The following is a 17,506-nucleotide window of genomic DNA, read 5'->3' on the forward strand; positions in this document are numbered from 1 at the left end:
GCTGACCACGGAAAAGCGTTGAAATGGGCCCGCATACCGAACCAATCTGCTGACCTATAGTGCCACACTTTTCTCCTCAGCCTCTCATTGGTTGGTCTGAGGCTAACGGGGATTGATGTCGTCACTAGGCAGTGGTCAGATGATCCCAGAGGCGCTGTGACGTCAATCTTATAACCGTGTGGCACAGTAGTTAAGAAAAGATCTAACAGATTGGAGCGGTGAGTCTGGACATCAGGAACCCTTGTAGGCTCCTGAACCAATTGCTCTAATCCGTAGCAAATGGCAAAGGATTCCGCCTGTCGGCCAGCCAAGTCCGTTGGGCCTGAGAACTTCAACCATGGTTCGTTATGAACGTTGAAGTCCCCCAGAACAATAAACTCGGCCGAAGGGTAGCGGGGCAAGAGATCATCAATAGTATCGCTCAAATGTTTGAAGAGCTCGGAAGTGTCTGATTCGCTATGGTTCGGTGAGCGGTATAGACATGCGTAGAATCTTGCCGTACTGGCAAGATTGACGCGCACCCACATTACGTCGAATCTGGAGTTTTCCAGACTCAATATTCGCACACAGTTGACGTCAGCTCGACTATAGAGGCAGACTCCTCCTTTCAGTCGGAATTTGCTTGCGAGGGTAAAGCCCGGGCAGTCCAGATAGGAGGAGTCTGGCGGCTCGGCTATCTGAGTTTCGGATAGGAAAAGAAGGTTGGGACGTTGGGACAAAAGATGGTGATGGACGGAATTTAAATTTGTGTGCAGGCCGCGAATGTTGGCAAAATTTACCAACAGTTTTGGCCCGCACCGGGGACGCCTGCTGCTCGCCGCTGTAACGATGTTAAAATTGTTGTGTTGTATGTTCATGAATTTATTTATTATTATTTTTTATTTTTTTTTATAAGGGTAGGAGGTGAAAGGAAAGGTCTGGAAAGGAAAGGTATGAGGGGTGGGTAGGAATCTGGGGTTCAGGCTGTCCAGGAGTGATGAGCGTTTGGTTCCAGCCCACCCACTGCGGTGCTAGGCGATAGGCTGGGAGAGTCCGGCTGGAGAGGGCATCCAATGCGCCCCAAACGCTGCTGCTGGGTCCCCTCCGGTCACGAACCGGCACAACAGCAGTGGCGGGGTTTTTTCACTCGCTGATGGGGCAGCCCACCCTTAGTCGTGAGCCTGAGGGTCGGGCCCCTGTACTATCGAGCGGCCCGGACAGCGGTAACCGGTTGTAAAGGGTCTCCCTCAACCAGCATCTCCCAACCGGCCCGCCACGCAGAAGGTGGGCCGACGCACCCGCCACCAAGACCCGGGCAAACCTTAACCCATGAACCCGGGCACCCCTGCTTAGTCACCAAACGTAGCGAACCACTTGGGGTGACCTGTGGCAGAGGTGTTGGTAATCCAATAAATGGTTCCCAGGGCGGCGGTACCCATTCCCGCCTACCAAATTGAAATGTGAAAACATTACTAATATAGAAACTGACATAAAATAGTTCATGAAATGATAAATAAATTGTTTACACAGCGAAAAGGGGTTGTTTATTCGCTGTAGAAACTTTAAATTTCTAAATATTTCCAAGGTATTTTAAATATAGTATATATTTCTTAGTTTTGAAAATGTCGTAAAAGCAAATACCATTAAAGAAACTAAATAAAATGACCTTGTAAATTTTTGTATTTCAAATAGACTTTTATGTTGAAAAATTAGAATATTTTTATTTCAAACACGAAACAAGTTTTAAAAGAGAAAAAAAAACATCCATATTTTTACTCCCAACGTCAAAAATTGAGAGATTGTGAAATTTTGAAGAAAGATTCCTTTTAATGAAGGAATTTGCTAGAAAACTTTCACCTCACTTTTTATCTCGTTCATACAATAAAAAAATATCATAATAATCCCCAGAGAAAATAAAAGTATTTTGAATTCATTGTTAGCGCAAAATCAAACGTTGATTTCTGTAATTTATATTTTCCTGTACATACATAAAACAATTATGTTATTTAATTACACCGCTTTCATAGAATTCTTATTTAATTCACGCGGTAACAGTCAATTAAAAAATGATATGTTCGAAATAGCTTAGCTTTTTCATGACCGGAATTAGTACTAACTATAATCTAAACATTCACAGTATTTATACAATGTGTAACAAAAACAACGTTTAACAAATGATTTAACAAGTAGATTTTTTAGTAAAGCAGATAGACTTTAAAAAAAGTCAATTGGTGTCGCATATAAATAAAAAAATGGGTGTGTCAAGCCTACGCAAGACAGAAGTGAAACTTCTAGTATTCTTCTCTCTCTCTCTTTTCATTTCATTCTCTCTTTTTTTCTGTCTATTGACATATTTATAAGTAGCATGTGATAAAAAAAATTAAAAGTTATAAAAAAAGAAAAAAAAAATTAGTTAAAGCGGGGATCGAACCTCGGTTCTTCACGACCACAGTCGTGCGCTCTGCCTGTAGACAGCGAAGATGAGTTAGGAGAGTGAGTTAAACTAGGTATATAATATTAGCTAGGCTCCTATAGCGAAATGATCCCGTTTTTTCGTCACGGTCATGAGTCGGTTTTACTCCGGTCCTCGAAATTGCATGACGCGCGTAAAGAAGTTTCACTTCAAAAAATTCCTGCAAAGTTATGGATGTAATTACGATCTTTTTCAAGCGCGTATGTAATGATTATTGAAGTGAAACTTCTTTACCCGCGTCATGCAATTTCGAGTACCGGAGTAAAACCAACTCATGACCGAAACGAAAATGCGGGACCGATTAAAGTTCATTTGATCTAGTCAAAGTTTTGAAGTAAAATATAAATGCTTCTTAGCTCATCTCGACAACTGGCGTTGGTGGTGTAATGGTCAGCGTAGTTGCTTTCCAAGCAGTTGATCCGAGTTCGATTCTCGGCCATCGCACATTATTTTTTTGTTTTTAACGCCTTTTTTTTTTTCAATGGTTGACCATAATATCAATCCACTAAGTAATATTTTAGGCCTGTAGCATACTTGAAAAGTTAAAGAATGATATAAAATTTTTTATGATGTTAACGATAAAAAAATAAAAAAAAACATAAAATTACCATAAAAAATGGGCCAACGGCACGCGGTGTTCCCAAGCGGTCACCCATCCAAGTACTGACCGCGCCCAATGTTGCTTAACTTCGGTGATCGGACGAGAACCGGTGTGTTCAACATGGTATGGTCGTTGGCAAACGCTAAACAATATTAATTTCTATTCTACCTGCCAATAAATATATGAAAATTAGTATAAAAAAGCCCTAATAATACTGAAAACATTAGCAAGGTGTGTGCGACGTTGATAAAAATAATCATTACATACGCGCTTGAAAAAGATCGTAATTACATCCATAACTTTGCAGGAATTTTTTTTTTCAATGGTTGACCATAATATCAATCCACTAAGTAATATTTTAGGCCTGTAGCATACTTGAAAAGTTAAAGAATTTTATGATATTATTAATGATAGTAACGATAAAAAAATAAAAAAAAACATGAAATTACCATAAAAAATGGGCCAACGGCACGCGGTGTTCCCAAGCGGTCACCCATCCAAGTACTGACCGCGCCCAATGTTGCTTAACTTCGGTGATCGGACGAGAACCGGTGTGTTCAACATGGTATGGTCGTTGGCAAACGCTAAACAATATTAATTTCTATTCTACCTGCCAATAAATATATGAAAATTAGTATAAAAAAGCCCTAATAATACTGAAAACATTAGCAAGGTGTGTGCGACGTTGATAAAAATAATCATTACATACGCGCTTGAAAAAGATCGTAATTACATCCATAACTTTGCAGGAATTTTTTTTTTCAATGGTTGACCATAATATCAATCCACTAAGTAATATTTTAGGCCTGTAGCATACTTGAAAAGTTAAAGAATTTTATGATATTATTAATGATAGTAACGATAAAAAAATAAAAAAAAACATGAAATTACCATAAAAAATGGGCCAACGGCACGCGGTGTTCCCAAGCGGTCACCCATCCAAGTACTGACCGCGCCCAATGTTGCTTAACTTCGGTGATCGGACGAGAACCGGTGTGTTCAACATGGTATGGTCGTTGGCAAACGCTAAACAATATTAATTTCTACTCTACCTGCCAATAAATATATGAAAATTAGTATAAAAAAGCCCTAATAATACTGAAAACATTAGCAAGGTGTATGCGACGTTGATAAAAATAATCATTACATACGCGCTTGAAAAAGATCGTAATTACATCCATAACTTTGCAGGAATTTTTTGAAGTGAAACTTCTTTACGCGCGTCATGCAATTTCGAGGACCGGAGTAAAACCGACTCATGACCGTGACGAAAAAACGGGATCATTTCGCTATAGGAGCCTAGCTAATATTATATACCTAGTTTAACTCACTCTCCTAACTCATCTTCGCTGTCTACAGGCAGAGCGCACGACTGTGGTCGTGAAGAACCGAGGTTCGATCCCCGCTTTAACTAATTTTTTTTTTCTTTTTTTATAACTTTTAATTTTTTTTATCACATGCTACTTATAAATATGTCAATAGACAGAAAAAAAGAGAGAATGAAATGAAAAGAGAGAGAGAGAAGAATACTAGAAGTTTCACTTCTGTCTTGCGTAGGCTTGACACACCCATTTTTTTTTATCAACGTCGCATACACCTTGCTAATGTTTTCAGTATTATTAGGGCTTTTTTATACTAATTTTCATATATTTATTGGCAGGTAGAGTAGAAATTAATATTGTTTAGCGTTTGCCAACGACCATACCATGTTGAACACACCGGTTCTCGTCCGATCACCGAAGTTAAGCAACATTGGGCGCGGTCAGTACTTGGATGGGTGACCGCTTGGGAACACCGCGTGCCGTTGGCCCATTTTTTATGGTAATTTCATGTTTTTTTTTATTTTTTTATCGTTACTATCATTAATAATATCATAAAATTCTTTAACTTTTCAAGTATGCTACAGGCCTAAAATATTACTTAGTGGATTGATATTATGGTCAACCATTGAAAAAAAAAATTCCTGCAAAGTTATGGATGTAATTACGATCTTTTTCAAGCGCGTATGTAATGATTATTTTTATCAACGTCGCACACACCTTGCTAATGTTTTCAGTATTATTAGGGCTTTTTTATACTAATTTTCATATATTTATTGGCAGGTAGAATAGAAATTAATATTGTTTAGCGTTTGCCAACGACCATACCATGTTGAACACACCGGTTCTCGTCCGATCACCGAAGTTAAGCAACATTGGGCGCGGTCAGTACTTGGATGGGTGACCGCTTGGGAACACCGCGTGCCGTTGGCCCATTTTTTATGGTAATTTCATGTTTTTTTTTATTTTTTTATCGTTACTATCATTAATAATATCATAAAATTCTTTAACTTTTCAAGTATGCTACAGGCCTAAAATATTACTTAGTGGATTGATATTATGGTCAACCATTGAAAAAAAAAATTCCTGCAAAGTTATGGATGTAATTACGATCTTTTTCAAGCGCGTATGTAATGATTATTTTTATCAACGTCGCACACACCTTGCTAATGTTTTCAGTATTATTAGGGCTTTTTTATACTAATTTTCATATATTTATTGGCAGGTAGAATAGAAATTAATATTGTTTAGCGTTTGCCAACGACCATACCATGTTGAACACACCGGTTCTCGTCCGATCACCGAAGTTAAGCAACATTGGGCGCGGTCAGTACTTGGATGGGTGACCGCTTGGGAACACCGCGTGCCGTTGGCCCATTTTTTATGGTAATTTTATGTTTTTTTTTATTTTTTTATCGTTAACATCATAAAAAATTTTATATCATTCTTTAACTTTTCAAGTATGCTACAGGCCTAAAATATTACTTAGTGGATTGATATTATGGTCAACCATTGAAAAAAAAAAAGGCGTTAAAAACAAAAAAATAATGTGCGATGGCCGAGAATCGAACTCGGATCAACTGCTTGGAAAGCAACTACGCTGACCATTACACCACCAACGCCAGTTGTCGAGATGAGCTAAGAAGCATTTATATTTTACTTCAAAACTTTGACTAGATCAAATGAACTTTAATCGGTCCCGCATTTTCGTTTCGGTCATGAGTTGGTTTTACTCCGGTACTCGAAATTGCATGACGCGGGTAAAGAAGTTTCACTTCAAAAATTGGATGTGTTTATCCGAGACACTATCTAGGTTACAAACCAATTCATTATAACTGTGTGATCAACCAAAAAGGGTGCTTATTCTGTTTCATGTTTCGTTTCGGTTTATTAGTATTATCTTGTTGAACATAATCAATCAATGAAGAAAATATTAGCGATCTCAAATGAAAATTTAAAACAGAAAAAGATTCTGTCACACCAAGGAATTGAATCCATGGTTTTGCTCTACCACTGAGCTAATTCAGCCCTATCTCCTTCGGATATATTTAACTGTATCATACTTAAACTAAGAACTAGCGACATTTTATTCATTTCCTTAATGCATATTTTTACTGGCAGCTAATATAATGCAAGATTTTTCCTTATTCTTAATTATTATACTTATTCACTTTTTAGATATATAGGATGCAAACATGTCAATTAAACTCACTTCTTTTCCATTTCAGTTAAAACTTAAAGTAACCCCCAATTATCGGCCCGTCACAGTGTTTATTAAAATTTTGGATCAGCTGTCAAGCGTAACAGCATGATGTATCGTTAAGTAATACATTTTGTGTTTCTTATAATAATTATAATAAAAATAATATTTGGATGATTTGTATAGCGCCGTTTTTGTGCAAAATCACATCAAGGGCGCTGTACAAATTTATAATACATTTTTACAATGATCTATGTAATGACTTACTATATATGGAGATAATATACAGTACAATACTTACCTGGTAGGTCACTTGAGATTAACTCTCAATTAACATTAACTACCTAATTGTTTTTTAGCGAAATTTGGATACAGGATTTAGGACATAATTGGAAAATTAGATATAACTGGACTTTCTCTCCGGAATAGTATATTTAATTTACGGGTATGACAGCTTAAAAAGGTAAGTTTTTAGTTTAGACCTGAATTCTGTTGGACTTGTTACGGATCTTAGTTCCGGAGAGAGTTTATTCCAAGCCTTCGGCCCAAATACTCCAAAAGCGCGATCACCAAACTTAGTATTTGGCTTGCGCTTACGTTCCATCAGTCTGCCTACAGCTGCTGATGTTGCTGATCTAAGAGTTGACTGCCTCAGACCAGTGTTTTCCGGGACGCATAGTAGAGATGTAGGGTGGGGCCATTTCATTGATGGATTTTAACAACATCCAGCACATTTTTTTTTTGTGTTATATCATGAAGCATTTAATAGTCTAGAATTGCTTGCATCGACACCCTTTCGGATTTAATTACATAATACTAGATGTGGGGGTTTATTTCAGTGCAGAAATTTTGGCATTAACTACCATATGTACTCCTCATTGCCCGGAATACTAATGTAGGGCAGTAATAATTATATCGAGTCAGTAGACATCTTAAATTTATCACTAAATAAATACAATAATGTTGCTGGGGTAGTTCAATTGAGTACTGAGAGAATTAAATAAACTGTGTGATTTTACTATTTTCCTCAAAAAGGCGTTAATGAATAAATAAGTATAAAAGGTGTTTGAATTATTATCATTTTTCTGAGTTTGCCGACCACATTTAACAAACAAATATTTTTTTATAAACATAAATTATGCATCTTATTTTTTTTAATTCTCCGTAAAAACAGCCTCTCGGCTCGGCAGAAGTTATAGCGGTATCTCTGCCTGATGAGTGGTAGTTTGACTGTGTGGTCCTTAGTCTGTGTGGCTGTTACTGTGTGGTTGTGTGTCTGTTTGTATCTAGCAGAGTCAATGTTTGCCCTGACAAGTGAGCGGGCCCACAGTGGCGGTACCGACGAATGCCAATATTGACGGATGGGTCTTGCCTCGCTGTGACTGCTGGTAAGACTGCTTAGTTGGTTCGGGGTTCCATTACCGATATTACCCAGTTAACCAGGCAGCACCGGTCTGATTCTAATCTAATCTCCATTACTTCCTTCATCATTGATGAGCACTGAGTAGGTCGACGACTAATCTTAAATAAGACAACCTAACCTATCCTCACGTAACCAACATATATTCTATATTCTAATGCACGTCACCTGCAATTCACTCTGCATTCTAAATATTGCCATTTGTCGAGATTTTTGTTGTGTTTGAGTAAGATTTTTTTTTCTTGACTATTAAGTATATGCGTTGTTTTATATCAGCGCCCTAACTCTTAAATTCGTATTAACATGTCTTTCGTTCAAAACATACTCTTCATTTTTAATGTTTACTACGGAGCCGTAATATTTTTTCTAACCTTGTTTTTGGTAACTAGGTGTGGTAATGATCTGGCTTGTAAGTCACACAGACCATCAGGGAATAATTAATTCCCTATGAAAAAATGGGTTGATTACAAAATTCACTCTGCAGGAAAAGTAACAAATTATAATCCAGCCACCAAATACATAAAAACAGTGAACTCACCGATTATATCATTCGCATTGAGTTTGCAGCGATTCCTTAATCTCCAAATTCGGCAGCAGACGGCAATCGGCACAATAACACCTGCATTCGTACCATGAAATTATAATCTGTCACGTCCAGCTCTCAAGAAAGTAGAATTTAGAATAAAAAAGAATTAACACATTGTAATTCTAAAGTACTGTCACTTTATTGTGACAAAAATATTTTTAATCCTTTAGTCTTAAATCGACCAAACAGGAATAGTGGTGCTCTCTTTGTCAAATAATATGATTCGGATGAATCCAGCTGATTAATGCATAGATAACTGTAATTCATTATCACTTTACATGCAGAGCAAAATCTATGCGAGAATTTCCAGAGAAATCTAGCCTGTCCACTATTTTTAATTTTAAGTTAACTAAGTTTTAGTTGACTGCTTCTCCAAGGTGGAATATTAAATATTTACCAGAGTGATTGGTGTAATCCATAAATAGCAAGTATTAACTGTTTTACTTTAAATTAATTACAGTTGCGAGAATACGAGCTCTCCGAGACCTTTCATCACTCGTCGGACGAGCGGAGTTACGACGTGCTTCGGCTCGAGCAACCGTCCGCCAACAACATCGACGTGCTCGACGGCAACAACGCGTTGTCACTGGCCATCGAGCAGGAGCGCGCTGAGCGGGAACCGCACCCTTCCGTCGGTATGGCCAGTACAGCCAGTTCCGTCCTGCCGCCCAGGATACTGGACAGGGACGGCGGCTACAAGACGACGCCGGAGAACAAATACACTGCCAGGTAATTACTAATAGATATCGACGGCATACTAGTGTGGAGTAATCGAGATTGACTGTATTTTAACAACGAAAAGTGTACAATTATGTGCTCTATATTAACCCTTGCACACTCGCATTATTGTTTCTACATACATAAAATATGTATTATTTTAAAATTTGTGATATTTAATTTTTTTTTTTAGAAGTTATTCTACGTTAATTTGACTTAAAATTGGACGTCAGAGCGTATTTTTAAATAGTAAGGTAAAATAAACATAACACAAAAGTAATACAAATAACTGTTTCATGTCAAAAATACACATTTAAAATGTAGTGATAATCTCTAAGATTTGAAACAAATAAAATTTTAACCGAAATTCATTCAGAAATAAATAAATATCTAATATCTTTAAAAATTTGCCATAATAGTCGAAAATATGTCTGTCACTACCAGTGTTAATTTGAATGAACATTGAAATTCATTTACGATATTCTGGCAAATGACTGTGAACAGTGAATTGAACTAATGTTATTACTATAGAACACATCTTTATGCGTTGAAATATTTGTAATTCGAGTAGAAAATATTGATATCTCATCTTAAATGAAGTAATCAATGATGGCAGAAATTCCATAAAACTCACAATAAGCAGATGTCAAAATAATTATCGTTTTTGTGGCGGGAATAGGGATTTCAACCGTGCGGAAAAAATAGACGCCACAGAAAAGATAACAATCTATATCAAAACAAACATGGTTTTTCTAAATCGTTACCTTTACGGTAAAAAAAATCACAAATTTTCTGTTATTTGCATTAACATTTGGGAATCACTTTTGAAACCCGCCTGGCTTTTGGGGCTCCAGCCCAGAGGTGGCTCATGAATGCAATTATTGGGCGTACTACACATTTGTATTAGCAGCTAGTTACTACTGAAGAATCTGATGGCCCTATACAAGACGCCCAGTTTCTTGGAAGTTAGATTTACTCTAGTTTTTATGGAACCCCGATACTTGAATCAATCTGATACACTTACTTCAAGCATTTCAAAGTAGTCATTGCTATTCATATTACGCGTGATCCGTTTTCCGGCGTTTCTTGACTCTAATGGCTCTTCCACACCAACGCCAACCTTCCAACTCCCAACTTAGTTCGGAGTTGGAAGGTTGGCCGATCGTGTGGTTACCACCTAGAGAAACTGCTGCCAACCCTCCAACTCCGAACGTTTGAACGAATCCGAGTCCGACAATATTAAATCGTTACTCCACTCTGCCATTATGTGTTAACGGATTGGCGCGAAAAATATAATACGTAAACGTCACTTATACGCAAATGTCACTTTTGTTATGATTGCCTGGCGTTCGCAGAGATGTGTGGACAGCTCGGACGGCCGGTTCGTGTGGGTTGGCCTTAGTTGGCCATAGAGTTGGCCGTAGCGATCGCCTCGAAGGCGATCCCAGGCCAATTCAAACACCAACCTTCCAACCCGAACTTCCAACGCACGAACTACCCCTCCACACGATCGTCCAAACGTTTGAAGTTGGAAGGTTGGCTTCGGTGTGGACCAAGCATAAGAGTTTGTGTCGAATGTGTCAGTATTTTGTTTTTATGAATTCTGGCATCTCATCTTGTTTTGATCTTATATTTTAGTAATATTTTTGACAACCTGGTGCTAATGTTTGCTAATATTCCTGTGTAATGTTATTTAGTCCCAGCATCGAGAGGAACAGCACGGTGGAGCCCCGCGTGAACAATGAGCTGCCGCGGGGAGACAAGGAGGCTATCCTCAGCAGCATCGCGCGCTCTTACCGGGGCAAGCGCAGGAAGCATCTCCACCACAAGACACGTTAGTAGAGTTTAATTACTTCTCCCATCATTAAATGCGAAAAATTTTGCTTGTCCAAAGCACAAAAAGGCTCCAGTTCCTTGGCGGAAATCCACTTATAATTTATTAAGCATTCTCTTAATATTATTGGTAATTCCGTTTAAAACAGGCCATACGAATAAATCTACTGGAAGTGACGGATCAATAAATGTTTTGAGATGCGAATTATCAGAATATCCTGATAAACTTTAATTAAATTACAAATACTTTATCATGATCTCGAAACACGTGGGCATGAAAATTTTTGCGTTACAACACGAATGTTCCTGATAATTTCGCAGTAAATAACTAACATTTTATTCGCTTTCATGATATTATTTCAGTTGTTACTAACCTATTGTTAGATGATTTATTCCTCAAGGATTTCATAGTATTCACTACTCTTATCTTTGAGAATTCTCAATACTTTAATGAGACTTCTTAATTATTTATCAGTATTTACAAATAGAAACCATTCATTCATTTTACGTTGCGTCGCCTTAGTTTTCAACAGATCATTTTTGGCGAAATTTAGTAAAGTATGCAGTTGTTCTCAGAGAGTATTTATTTATACGATTCAAGTGAAAAAAATATTTTTAATGTGTTTTCAAGAGGCAGTTTGTCTTAAGTCCACCAAAATTGAACAACATTCCGAACGTGTTTATCCAAAATTTGGTCCTACATCCAAATTAAAAACGTGTTTTCTGCGTAATTTTAAACATTTGGTACGAATTTTACTTAAAAATAATAATTTCTATCCCTTGAAATCATTTTCGTAAGCTTAGAATTGAGCTAATTTCATTGTGTACCTATGCGTTTTTCATCAAAAAAAAACTCTGAAGCGCTATTTCTCCCGATTTACGATTTGGTCTGTTGGATAAAAACGAACTAGAGCGACGGTTTTTATCAAATTGTAAAAAAAACAATATTTATTACTCTTATATATAATTAAACTGATACAACAGATTCATCTTAGCCAAAAGGCTGATAATCCCAGAGATTAATGAAACTGAAAATCTAAGCCTATATACAGCAGCTGCAAACAAATCCGTGCCATCTCTTGGCATTATTGGCTACTTGCAAAAATCCATTATCAGTTAACTTATTAATATTCATAAGGTAATGTCCCGTAAATATGTGAGGAATCAGAATCATATTATACTAGGAACAACTTTACAGTTCTGTACGAATAATTTCTCAGGAAAGATGAATAATTTAGGGCTATTTTCGTGATGTCTACGATTTTGATGGATACCTTTTTAGGAAACAGTAAGAATAAATTATCAGTTATCAAATTTTGTGCGTTTATAATGTATATTTCTTGGTATCATCATTCTGTTTTTACAAAACATCCATAAAATGTTGTTTTATTAATAAGGTCTGTTAGTTTATCGTAAGGGCAAACATCGATTTCCATTCGTGCGGTCACAACCAATATCATCCCAACCGTTGGTCTAACTCTAGGCTGGTATCTTCAAGGATGGGTTGGAAACCACCAGAAAACAATATAGTGACACAATAATAAATTAGTCTCTTTTCCAGGTCCATCCCGCGACTGCCGCGTATCCGAGTGGGGAGAGTGGTCGGCGTGCTCGCGCACGTGCGGCATAGGTGAGACGCGCAGGGTCCGACGTGTGGTGCGCAAGGCGCGCCGGGGTGGCACGGCGTGCCCGCCCACGCTACAGACGCGCTGGTGCGGCTCCGCAAGGGACTGCCCTAAAGGATACTTCAACTGGTAGACGGACACCACCCACTGTACACTGTACTGTACACTGGAGCGGCAGAGTACTACTTTTCACTAGTGAAACAATCAACAAGAAGAATATTCATCAAACTATAATTGCAGTAAATAGTTCATCAGAGATTTTATGAACAGCTTTAGAGAAAATTTTGTTAGAAACATCTAGAAAGAGTGCTAGAGAAAAACAAACTTGAATTTAATACCTAAATCAAGCATGCCTACAAACAGCAATTATTACAGAATTAACATCCATCTTGTTCAGTATCAATGAAGTCAAAAAGGAAATAGAAGCAAAAAACACCAAGCAACTTGAATGGGCGGTAATGAAATAAAGAGACTAAAAACAACAAGAAGACCAAAAGATTGATACGATGCGATGATTGTTTTAAATTGCGCCTCACATCTTATGCGAAATTCTGAAGTTTTGTTAGAAAATATATACTGTAAAAATTTTCGATAATTTAAGATCAGTTCTCAGACCTTTCGTGAATTGGATTGACGAAAATGCAAACTGGTATAAGATGTCCCTGTAATACCGACTTTCCAGTTAGTAGGCTGCCCAGATAGAATTGGTAAACATTGCGAAACCACGAGATAACAAACTGATGACTGATAAAGATTAGACTTAAAATAACAATATTAATTTACAAACATCAAATCATTTTATTTCTTCAAAGAGTTTTTTCGTCCTGATAAGGGATTTCAATAGTAGTCCATTAAGCTAAAGATATATCAGTCCTTCGCCCCACCATCCCAGCTAGACACACTCCAGCTAATTTCCAGCGGGTTGAAATAAGAGGCATGCAAATGTTTATGCCAGTACAAAAAAAGTGCGACTTAATTTAAGAAAAAAAATCTATTTTACAAAAAAACACTTCAGTTCAGAAAGCTTAATAAAACATTTCGGAAGTGTCAAATAACAAACTGTTGCTGTTCTCGGCCAGGTTTAATAATTACATTAAAATGGTAGATTAAGTTAGAGTAAGTCAATGTTACCATACTTAAGAGTGTAATATAATCTTTACAGCTATTTTTACGTTTTCAAATCAATGATTTCTTTGAATAAATGTTTTTCGGAGAGTTGAGAAAAAATATTTATGTACCTACTTTAAAAATATTAGCGTTAGTAAACTGTATTCACATTATATCATGCGTGTTCTACGTCATCCTCTGCAAAATTTGCGTTGCATCATCGCTGGTTTATTTAATGCTTTTTTAGCACTTTGTTTGTATTTCAATTGTATTATTTAAGTTTATAGACAATCACTCACCCGAGTTTGGAGTAATCTACTCCATGACAAACTTAACCATCTGTATCGAGGAATCACCACCAAAGTCAATCACATTTATTGGTGGTAGAAAATCTATCAAAATTACAATAATTTTATGTATTTAATGTAAATATTATCAAAGGAAAGTGGAAATTTCTGATAATTAATCTGTGAGATATTTATCCTCTGTGCTATCCCGTTACTTATTAGCTTTTGTTGCCAGTGAAATGACACCGGGTTTCCCCTTACCAATATGAATTGGGCGGTGTGCAATGCATTCATGATATTATTAAAATGTACTGTCAATTAATAAGTACGTGTTTTGTGTATATTCGCAATCAGCACCGATCGCATACAAAGTAAGTCATACTCCTTCTAAGATAAAAGTTCGTCCAGTGATAAAGGTAAATAATTATAACGTAATAAAATAATTAAAAAAAACAATACAATTTACCTATCAATTATATTTTTTCAACATAATCACCATTTAGTTGATCAATTTTAAACAATGATTTATGTTAATTTTAACATAGTCTTAGGGAAAATTAGCATAGATCTCAAATTTTGAATTGTTTTTACTAAAAAAAATAGTAACTAATGAGCTCATTCATTTTAGTTGACTTTGTGTATTTTTACCATGTAAAAAATGATTGGATAATATATGATGTCTCCAATTTAATGTTTTTAAATAAATAATATAATTTACAAAATAATGTTTTTTTGTATGTGTCACACCTTCTGGCAAGATCCAAAAATCACCGAAATAATAAAATTCGGAATTGAATGAATGAAAATCTGTTTATTTTTGTGTACTGATGATGCAGTGCTATCAAAGAACATGAAAGATCTTCAGTTACTCGTGTTTAGAATAAACGAATTATGTATATGTGTGCGCAGGGACGCCGCGATAGGTGCCGTCTTTACAAATTAATTTATTTTAATAATACATTACAATAAAAACTATATGGGATTAAGTCAAATGGAAACATCGGTGTCCCCCAAGGATCCCACCTAGGCCCGTTCTAGTTCAATATCTAAAAAATCTTTATGGCTTTTAATGTAAGATACATAATATAATATGGAACTAAGTGCGATGAGAATAAGCTGCAATATAGATGGGAAAACGTTATGGCTCTGTCAACATTAGTTTCTAACTAGGCAGTGTTTGTTCTAAAAAACTAACCATGTTGTGTAAAATTTCAGTTTTTTACCTATTCGTAAATTTGTAAAATCTTGTAAGTAGAAATATCGATTTATTGAAGTTAAGAAAAGCAATAAAAGGAAAGTAAAACTAGTCGTCATAATATTTTATCATATGATAAATAGATGCTTTGTTGAGTTTTTAATCTAATTATATTGGCGTATTTTGCAAAATTTTTAATGAAGTGAATTGCATTTGACTAAGACTACTTTTCTGCTCTCTGCTCTCTAACCAGCTCTTAATTCAGCTTTACATCTGGAAAACATGACATCATCAATCATACAGACGATCGGTCCTCGAGCATTGAAAGCACCTTTCAGACATCAGAAAAACGCTTAAAAGCATAGGTAGGTAAAAGGTAAAATATATAGCAGTTATCTAATCGATAGCAATACATTAAATTGAACAAATTATTTTTCCCATCGTGTGTTTGGATAATATCTTTACATCTGAAACACCTTACGAGTTACAACTTCAGATGCACTTGAAAATGGACTGCAAATAATTTAAAGAAATGAATTGTTGGTTGCTGGTATTCTGTGATAGTATGTGCAGAAATGCACAAAGTATGGAAGGAAGTAAAACGGTATGACCAATCCCTTACCACTGCATCTCTGCGAGAAACACACAACACAATCACAATATAGTGAGTTTCACCGCGATATCTGGAGGTAATTATCGCCACAACAAAACGAACTTACAAGATAATCAACTTCCTTATTTTTACTTTTCAACGAAATCATGTACACTTTACGACGAGATACGAAAAACCTCAAGAACTTTCTTCCAATGTAATGTATATCATATTGTTACTTTGAAAAAATTACATTATATTGAATTTAATTCGATTGCGCATCTCATTCCAGTTCAGAGTTCTTCTACACGAAGAAGAATGATATTGTTAAAAAAGTGAAAGCATGTCAACTTTCTGATAAAATATTAGTCTTTCAGAGTATATCAAGAACACGTGTTATTTCCATTTTTTTTTTAAACAAATGAATTCGAATTTGCTCTTTTTATTTCTAATTATCATGTTCCATAATTCAAATATTTTTCAGCAAAATAATGAGATGCTAGTAGGAACCAAACAATCACACTTTTATGTAACAACGAATTATTTATTAAATAATAACAATATGAAAATATTTTTGTTACCCTGGTATTTCGTGCTAAATATGAAGAATTTTCAACGAATCTCTCGGCAAGTTCGTAAAAAGAAAGTTCTTTTCCAAAACACTCAAAATACTCAAACGGTGATTATTTCTACTTTCATGAAATTCGCCATTTTTTGCTCCACTACATTTCACTACCTCATTTCCTCCCAGAACTACCTTCAAATTATACGTTTAACCATCCCATCTATTTCAATTGTTCGGTAAAAAAAAATGTAATGATATACTCTGAAATACTAATATTTTATCAGAAAGTTGACATGATCTCACTTTTTTAACAATATCATTCTTCTTCGTGTAGAAGAAATCTGAACTGGAATGAGATGCGCAATCGAATTAAATTCAATATAATGTATTTTTTTCAAAGAAACAATATGATATACATTACATATTTTTATATTGTTTCATGTCCAAATTTTAGTGCGTAGGAAATAGAATTTTATCATAGTAGTTTTAGAAAAGCTATAAACTGGACATAAAATTTTATAGCTCAAAATATCATCGAAAAAAAAGTTTTGAATGTTAATGAGTATTGATAGCAAATATACAAAAACACCACCAAAGAGCTTAATTTAAGAAATAAAATAACGGAAGGAGCATTTGGAGGACTCAGCTGGAGGGGACTGGATGGTGTGGAGGAAAACACTGCATATGGGATGGGAGGGAAACCTAGAGGCGGTCAGGACTCTCCAAAGGATGCAGTAGCACAGACACTACATTACATAAAATTACTCACGGAACTGAACGCCCAGCATGATTTGCATTCCTCCTCATCTTTGACTCTCGTCACAGCACCTCGAGCCGTCCAGTTCACTGTTGGCTGGTGAGATGAAGGCGGCCCCTTTCAAGTTGTCGGAGTTAGAAAATAAATGACAGAAACAAAACAAATTAACACGACAAGGAGGCGGTTTGCATAGCTCTCGCTAGCACTCAGGCCATAGGCACAATAATTTGTTGTACTTCCTCTTTTATTC

The 17,506-nt window shown here is 36.1% G+C and overlaps 1 protein-coding gene and 6 non-coding genes across 7 annotated transcripts in view; 4 read left to right on the forward strand and 3 right to left on the reverse strand.

Moving 5' to 3' along the window:
* The window catches only part of LOC149419610 (spondin-2-like), a 572,700-nt gene extending 557,834 nt beyond the window's left edge, over positions 1–14,866 (forward strand). Inside the window, exons 5-7 of the mRNA XM_089637182.1 lie at positions 9,039–9,307; positions 10,993–11,129; positions 12,690–14,866. Of these exons, the coding sequence (XP_089493308.1) occupies positions 9,039–9,307; positions 10,993–11,129; positions 12,690–12,886 (603 nt within the window). The 3' untranslated portion in view covers positions 12,887–14,866. The remainder of the gene's footprint in view (positions 1–9,038; positions 9,308–10,992; positions 11,130–12,689) is intronic.
* On the reverse strand, positions 3,072–3,190 carry LOC149419616 (5S ribosomal RNA). The gene has a single exon (XR_016302852.1). It is a non-coding gene; the product is annotated as a 5S ribosomal RNA (ribosomal RNA).
* On the reverse strand, positions 3,514–3,632 carry LOC149419617 (5S ribosomal RNA). Its single transcript, XR_016302811.1, has one exon. It is a non-coding gene; the product is annotated as a 5S ribosomal RNA (ribosomal RNA).
* Positions 3,956–4,074, reverse strand: LOC149419618 (5S ribosomal RNA). Its single transcript, XR_016302812.1, has one exon. It is a non-coding gene; the product is annotated as a 5S ribosomal RNA (ribosomal RNA).
* Positions 4,745–4,863, forward strand: LOC149419619 (5S ribosomal RNA). The gene has a single exon (XR_016302813.1). It is a non-coding gene; the product is annotated as a 5S ribosomal RNA (ribosomal RNA).
* On the forward strand, positions 5,187–5,305 carry LOC149419620 (5S ribosomal RNA). The gene has a single exon (XR_016302814.1). It is a non-coding gene; the product is annotated as a 5S ribosomal RNA (ribosomal RNA).
* LOC149419621 (5S ribosomal RNA) lies at positions 5,629–5,747 on the forward strand. Its single transcript, XR_016302815.1, has one exon. It is a non-coding gene; the product is annotated as a 5S ribosomal RNA (ribosomal RNA).
* Positions 14,867–17,506: the final 2,640 nt, after the last annotated feature.

Source organism: Hesperophylax consimilis, chromosome 11, assembly GCF_061612785.1.
Source record: "Hesperophylax consimilis isolate HC1 chromosome 11, BYU_Hcon_1.0, whole genome shotgun sequence".
Taxonomy (NCBI): domain Eukaryota; kingdom Metazoa; phylum Arthropoda; class Insecta; order Trichoptera; family Limnephilidae; genus Hesperophylax; species Hesperophylax consimilis.